Here is a 7,532-nt window from a genome sequence, read left to right as displayed (position 1 = left end):
CAACTTAAACCAAGTTAAGTTAACTAATTAATTAACCTTTCAAAGTTGAGGGACTATATTGGTCTTTTCCTAAAACTAAAATGCTGAACCCTAATCCCTCTCGTTTTATATGTGCAGTCACACACCAAACACCCTCCTGCATCTCGATCCTCCTCCATCTTCTACATTACAAACCCTAAACTAGATATACATATACATTCAGAGATATCAATGTGCCCAAATCACTTTACAAAACCTCAAGACATCAGGCCTTCTCATTTCACCTCTTCCCCTCTCTCTCGTTCCTCCTCCGACGGCAGAACCGGCAGAACCGGCGACGACAGGCAACTCTTCAGCGCCCCTTTCACCTCTCGCTCATCTCTCTCTCTCTTCAGCAGGTGACCGACACCACTCCGGGTGGCGGTGGCGTCAGTTTTTCAGCGACAACGCCGCCGTCTGCGGCGGAGGCTCTGGTCGTTTTCCGGCGACCCACCGGAGACGACGCTGTGTTGGTGATGATGATGTTGATCGACGGAGCTCCGGGCCGACCGACGCTGCTGTGGTTCAGTTCAGACGCAGGCACGACAGGCTTACTCGATCAGATTCGTTTTCGGTTTGAGTTTCGGGTTCGCGTTAGCAGGTTCGAGTCAGACAACAGAAGGTCGGGAGTCTCGGGTTAGATTTCAGGCCTTCGTTTCAGCGGGTTCGGGCTTCGGGTCAGAACTTGTCAACGGCTAAAACGTTTCGGTATACACTTTCTTATCATCTCGATTTATTTATTTTTTTTGTTCCATTTGTCGTTTCTTTCATTTAACCTTCTGATGTACACTTCTACATATGTCATGACATATACCAGTTTATGTTCGGATCTATTCGCAATTGTGTACGTTAATCAGTCAAATGTATATGTAGTCCATGACATATGAAGTTAATTAAGTATTGAAACATAGAAGATGAACTGTTATCATTTTTTTTTCCTTTCGGTCATAATTAAAACAAAAGGCTTACTGTTTTAAAGCACTTTGATCATGTTAACAAAGTGTAATTCTAATCAAATCAATTAATCATAATATTTAAGGATTAAACAGCCTTTTTATATATATTTATCGTAAACCATAAATATGTCGGGTTTCGTGGTCTCAGTTTCGGAGCGGTCAAAGGGGGGTTAAGGTCAGTCAGCCGGTCAAACCCGGTCAATTGTCGGGTTAACGGGTTACTCACGAGACTTGGTATAACATTTACAACACAATTATTGTTGTATCATTTTGTTTATATATATTTTTTTATACTAGCCAAGCTCGAACCGATACACTTGACGTTTAATTATGTTTTAACATTTGGCGTGAATTTTATCTATACTATATATAATATACATATCCAAAGGACTTCTTAATGTCATTGAAATTTCCTTAAAACACCACTAAAGCATGATGTACAAGTCTTTTAAGCACCAGAAAACTTCACTTTCCACTTATACCCTTTCTCCTAAACTAAACACGCGGATACACTCGCTAGGGTTTCTCTCATCTCTCATTTGGTCCGCCGCTCATCCTCTGCTCTCTCTCTATGGCGATTGCTATATGGCGCTCCCCATTCCCATCTCCCAGCTTTCTCTCTCAACCGAGATCTAGGGTTTGTACATGCGATTCAAGATCTGGCTTTCACTGCTTTCTCTCTCAAACGAGATCTAGGGTATCTACATGCGATACAAGATCTGGCTTTCACAGTTCGATAACTGACACTTCCATGGAACCAAAAACTCTGAGCCGAGCGTTGCAGATCTACAAGTTGGATGCGGTTTTTGGTGGTTGGTAGGCTTCATTCTCTCTCTCAAGTTCCTTTGTCTCGGATGTACATGAATTTTGATTATTTGTCTTAGATCTACATGGATTTTGGTGTGTTATGGTGTATATTATTTTACATCAGGTTCTTGATTTTTTTTTCTAAACAATTTAGGTACCAAAGATGTTCCGGTGGTTAAACACTTCTCAATCACCAGGTTGGAAACACAAGAATCATCAAGGAAGGGTTAGTTTAATTTTGTGTTCGGATATCAATGTCTGATAGTATAGCTTTACTTAATTGATCATCTTTTCTTTGGGATTTTTACGCAGGTTACAATTAGGGTCTGGATGTTATTCAGACTTATGTTAATTGATAACTAAACATTCTTTAACTGCAATTAACACTTTGATATTTTTATTCAGCCTCTTTCTTTGAAGCGACTTACTGAAGGACTGAAGCCCACAAGAAGTTCAGAGGAGAATGAGATTTACAAAATATTCACTAATGTTATGTGTCTACATCCTCCCAAGGTACATATACATATATATTAGAATTATGATAATTTTTTATTTAGTTATTGGGCATGCTTATTAGATATTTAGTTAACTTTCAAAAATCTTTGTTTGTCTTTTTATTCAGGAGGAAGATCCTCTTAGAGTATTTAATAAACAAATCGACGAAGATAGACGGATTGTTATATCACGAAGTAATATAAATGAATTGCAGAAGGTATATATATATATATATGATTTATATGGCGGATGATAGTAAGTTAAAACATGCTTTAGGTGGTTGGACAAAACTTTAATTTTTTTTGTAACGCGATAATTTTATCAATGCATTACTCATTTTCTATTATATTAGTGATTAAAAGGGTTTTTGATAAAGTTAAAACGGCTGCAAACGTGGCAGCAAACGGGTGTAAAAACGCAATCGTTTGCAGCGTTTAACGGCGCGTTTATGGCTGCAAACGCAGCAGCAAACGGGTGTAAAAACGCCGTCGCTTGCTGCCGTGTTTGCAGCCATAAACGCACCGTTAAACGGATGCAAACGCAGCAGCAAACGGCTGCGTTTTTACAGACGTTTGCTGCTGCGTTTGCAGCCGTAAATGCGCCGTTAAACGGCTGCAAACGCGGCAGCAAACGCGGCAGCAAACGGGTGCAAAAACGCAGCCGTTTGCAGCCGAACATCAAGCTCTAGAGCCTGCGTTGAGCATAGGCTTAATCCAATCCTTCAAACGATTTGGACATGTCCGAGCTGCTCAAGAACGAAAGATGCGGGGTAAGTGAAAATCAAAAGGGATTTGGTTTCCGTCAAAGTTGGTTCTTTCTTCTTATTTTAGCCTTGCCTGATTAGCTTTTTTATTTTCAATTTAATAGCATGCAGCAACTATTATTGACGATAAAATGTATATATTTGGTGGAAATCATAATGGCCGTTATCTTAATGATCTTCAAGTATGGGACTATATGGCCAAAATAAATGCCATTATTTTTTTGCATTATTTTTTGTCCAAAAAATTATTCTATTTTCTCTTTTCAAATTAATATTGTTGGGTTGCACTCTCAATAGTGTAGATATTGTTGCAGACACTTGATTTACGGAATTGGACATGGTCAAGGGTTGAAGTCAAAGCAAATTATGAGGATCCAGGGAGAGTAACTCCTTATGTTGGGCATTCTTTGGTTAGTATTGAAATCTGTAGTTTTAAGTAGATTATAAACTTGTGAATTATTTCCATAACATCAATACATCGCATGTGATTTTCAATCATTTTGTTATCTAATATAACAAGATATAACGTGTTGATCTGTAGATACCATGGAAAGGAAATAAGCTTATATCAATTGCAGGGCATTCAAAGGACGCTTCTGAAGTTATCAATGGTTTGTTTGAACTTGATCTGTGTTTTAACTTTACCAATTAAGAGTGGTATTTACCTACACATTTTAAAAAAAATATTGTTAATAAGAGGTGACAATTTTGACCCATTGACTTATGAGTAGGCCAATTTTGTATGTGCCTTATTTTAAATGGGCCAAACAGAAAAATATAGCTAAAATAGGAAGGGGTCAAATGGGTATGACGGGTCAGCAAGGTTGAAAGTTGTGCTCATGATGTTCTTGGATCTTTTATGCTGTGTAAGCAATAAGAGCTGGTAGGAGTATCAGGGCCGTCTATGCTGGAATTGCTACTGGAACCTGCCGCTGTTGTGGAACTCTATAAATTATGATAATATTCAGAAAGTGCTGCTGCAGGTCCTTTGGAAATCCGCATCGCTGCAAGTTCACTAGATAATCCACCACCGGACCTGTATCTTGGGTCTTTTCATGCTGGTGACGACGTTGGCTCCCCAAAGGAGTACCTCGGATCTGCTGCTGTTCAGAAGACTACAGGAGCTGATGTTGCTGGGTCTCTGTTCTGTCCATTCTGCTGCTAGGGGTACTCACGAGAACTGGATGCATCAGTCCTAGATGGTTGTTCGCATCGTCAAGCATGCTATGGAGAAACAACGTAAAAAGGTTGATGGTTGTTCGCATCGTCAAGCACGCTATGGAGATCATCCACGTTTTCACCGATGCTAATCCCATCCAAATCATTCTTGACGCTGTCATTAACAGGTATATTTGTTTTAACTAATTTATTTAATGAGCTTAATATGATGCTGGTTGATCCGTTTGAAAAAAAATGTAACCCATATACCCAAATCAGATTTAAAAATGTTAAAGATTTGTATGATAATATATCTGTTATAATTAAAAGGTTTTATCCACTTTAAATGCGTTTTGGGTTGGTTTGACCCGTTCAACCCATTTGACTTATTTACATTTTATCCAACTTTTTTTAGTCTGACCTGTATGGCTGTATGACCTGTTTAAGATATAAATAACTGAAATTGACCCGCACCCCTAAACTGCTTTAATCCTTTGTCCCATACTTCTATAAACTAATTTACAAATTTTTAACTTGTAAAGTAGCCAACAAAGAAACTTTGAGATTAATATTTGATGTGGTGTTCGGGTCTGTAAATTGTCTGCTTTTTAAAAAAAAAAAAAACTTTTGCAGTTAATTTGTCCATCAAAAAGAGAAGTAATGGTGTTTGGGAGTTTCGGGTTCACTTATCTATACGGTTTTCCATGGCAGGAGTTTCGGCTTCACTGATGCATTGAAGCTTGTCGAGTTTCTCGGTCGATCATTTTGCTATCAGCAATATACCTTAGAAGTCTCTGGACATTTGAAGTGTCTTTGTTTCTTTCCTATCTAATCACTTCTGTAGGAATTCATATTGCTCTTATTTTAATGTCTAGGCTTTTGATAATCTCAAAGCACAGTCAAGCCGTATTTTCGGTTTGGAATGGAGTTTTAGGATATTTTCAGTTTGTATTCGATAAAGCAGGGGAATCAGCAGCTGGTGAATATACTGTGGCAAAAGTTGAGAATATGGAACAAACAGTGTTCACATTGAAGTCACTTCATCGCCATATGCAGGTCCTACATGATGAAGATCTAAAACTAATTGCAGTGCTTTCGAAGGAGGTGATTTAAAAATAGTTTTCAAAGCTTCGTCTGATGTTTTTTGCTTGTTTTGTAACTTCTCTGCTATACTCAAATGAATCTTTATTTCCAGAAATTGATGCTACATTCTCGATGGTCGGTATCTTGTTTATCGGGAGAAAGCAAAGCAGATTTAAAAATTGTATGCAGTGTATGCAAACATCGCATTATCCAGAGCCGCGTCAACTTAAATGCAACTTTGGAAAAGGAAATTGAAACAAGGATCCGTGCTGCTGCATTTAAGGTCACAGGAAGCTGGGAGCACAAAAGATGCATTATTTACTGAGGAAGATCCTATAGAAATCATCGCTAAAGTAGTTTCCGACTCTACCTTGTTTCATATTATATTCATGTTTGTGTTGAGTTACGTAAAGCTAATTAATATAAGCTGCTCTTGTAGATGACGCCACTGCCACTGGAGAATGACAAATTTATGGTGGAAGTTCGTGCTGGTGTGGATTGTGCATTTGTGGTTTCCCTAATCGCTATTCTCATTGCTATGAAAACGAAAAAGCTCTGGTAAAAAGAAAGGTGCTGGTCTTGAAGCTGGGAAGGTAGCTCTCCAATTTGTTTGTGGAGTTGCATTTGGTGTCCGGTCAATTTTTGCTTGGTGAACTTTCCTGGTATTTGTTACAAACATTTGCTGGGTGAACTTGTCTAAGGGTATTTTTTTCAAACTTGTTTAGTGAATTCAGTTATGTGTCAACTTCTGTGTAATTCATGTCTTTTCTCAAGACAAGAATTCACCTGTTAACTTGTTATAACAATTTTATAGGACAACAAAGACGGTTGTGATGTGTTTTGAAGGATCATTTTATTCATGTTATGGTTGTGTAACATCATATTTGTGTGTTAAATGTGTGTGTATATTTTCGAAGGATCATTTGAAAACTTTTTAAGAAAACTCATTAGTTTAAAAATAATAAGATGTAAATAATAAGATGAGTTTAATAAGATGTAAATAATAAGAAAACTTTTTTAAGGATCATTTTATCATTTAACTATTGATGTAAATTAAGATGAGTTAATTACTGTTTTCGTCCCTGTGGTTTGTCAAAAATCACCATTTCAGTCCATTAGTTTAAAAATTGCGATTTCAGTCCCTGTGGTTTCACTTTCGTAACCATTTCAGTCCCTGTGGTTTCACTTTCGTAACAATTTCAATCATTTATTATGTAAGTACAGGGACTAAAATGGTAACGAGGTGGACTGAAATGGTTACGAAAGTGAAACCACAGGGACTGAAATCGCAATTTTTAAACTAATGGATTGAAATAGTGATTTTTGACAAACCACAGGGACGAAAACAGTAATTAACTCTAATAAGATTTAGTTTTTAGGATTTAGTTCATAATAATCCTTATCGTACAGATACAGATAACTGGAGTAATTAATGCTATAACATTGATGTGTATATCTGGACGTCCATTGGATATTGATGATTACATATTAGTAAATATAAGATATTTTGGATGAAAGTACGATTTCGTTTCTTCTCATATTTTTTCCCTTGGCAAATTTGGGGTTAATGTCCAGTTTGACCTGTTCTAAATATAAGTATAAACGTTCGGCTTCTTGGCACACAACCGTATGACTCTCATATCAGCGATATACCCTAAAATAGCCTGGTGGCTTTCAAAAAAGGCATGAGCTGTAGCTTTTGACTGACTTTGTTTGAGAGTGTTAAAAAAAGATATTACATAATTACATGGTAGCATATTTGAAAACCAAAATTCATTTTTGGTGCTTTCAAGATTTGATTTCTCGAATCTTTTTAGGTTGTTTTGTCTAGATTAATATAGTCACGTGTTTCGATATCGGCATTCAAATGTTAAATTAACTTGAGAAACATTTTATAACTTGATTAAAGTACGATGGTCTTTGTGGTTAATCAAAATTTGGATTTGTCTATAGTTTTCTAAAAGTACAAAGATATGTTCCCGCCGTCCCGTACATAGCCCTAAACTCACCAACCTAATGATATGTTTCCCGCCGCATCGCGCGGGTAAAACACTAGTATATATATATTGTTATTTACTTGTTGAGTTTTTGATAAATATATCGACAACTTGTGTTGTCGGGATCGTACAAAACAGAGGAAACTCTGCCCAAATTTCGTTAAAAAAAAAATATACATATTTATACCAACAAGATACACTTTTATAAATTCATACTTTCATTTCAACCCAAAAGTTCCATTATTATTCTCAATA

At 37.0% G+C, this 7,532-nt stretch overlaps 1 protein-coding gene across 7 annotated transcripts; it reads left to right on the top strand.

Moving 5' to 3' along the window:
• The first annotated feature begins 1,467 nt into the window (after positions 1-1,467).
• LOC118479407 (acyl-CoA-binding domain-containing protein 4-like) lies at positions 1,468-6,137 on the top strand. 7 transcript variants are annotated; one of them, XM_035987620.1, is made up of 12 exons: positions 1,471-1,790; positions 1,936-2,006; positions 2,187-2,294; positions 2,404-2,493; positions 3,144-3,221; positions 3,354-3,449; positions 3,581-3,650; positions 4,023-4,385; positions 4,909-4,987; positions 5,073-5,301; positions 5,393-5,633; positions 5,720-6,103. In XM_035987620.1, exons 1-8 carry the CDS (start codon positions 1,772-1,774, stop codon positions 4,202-4,204), a joined length of 714 nt encoding a protein of 237 aa, XP_035843513.1. In that variant the 5' UTR covers positions 1,471-1,771; the 3' UTR covers positions 4,205-4,385; positions 4,909-4,987; positions 5,073-5,301; positions 5,393-5,633; positions 5,720-6,103. The 7 variants fall into 7 exon arrangements, with proteins under 7 accessions (XP_035843516.1, XP_035843513.1, XP_035843512.1 ...); XM_035987619.1 differs by having other exon boundaries at positions 4,909-5,037; positions 5,162-5,301; XM_035987623.1 differs by having other exon boundaries at positions 1,468-1,790; positions 3,911-4,385; positions 4,909-5,301; positions 5,720-6,137.
• Positions 6,138-7,532: the final 1,395 nt, after the last annotated feature.

The sequence above is a fragment of the Helianthus annuus genome, chromosome 3, assembly GCF_002127325.2.
Source record: "Helianthus annuus cultivar XRQ/B chromosome 3, HanXRQr2.0-SUNRISE, whole genome shotgun sequence".
NCBI lineage: Eukaryota > Viridiplantae > Streptophyta > Magnoliopsida > Asterales > Asteraceae > Helianthus > Helianthus annuus.
Note: the sequence above shows the minus strand (reverse complement) of the source record. Positions and strands in the feature narration are given on the sequence as shown.

Bases quoted from the DNA above. Each gene is read 5' to 3' on its own strand.
- LOC118479407 (XM_035987620.1), top strand. The intron at 2,007-2,186 runs GGTTAGTTTAAT...ATTTTTATTCAG, and splicing joins CACAAGAATCATCAAGGAAG to CCTCTTTCTTTGAAGCGACT. The intron at 2,295-2,403 runs GTACATATACAT...CTTTTTATTCAG, and splicing joins TGTGTCTACATCCTCCCAAG to GAGGAAGATCCTCTTAGAGT.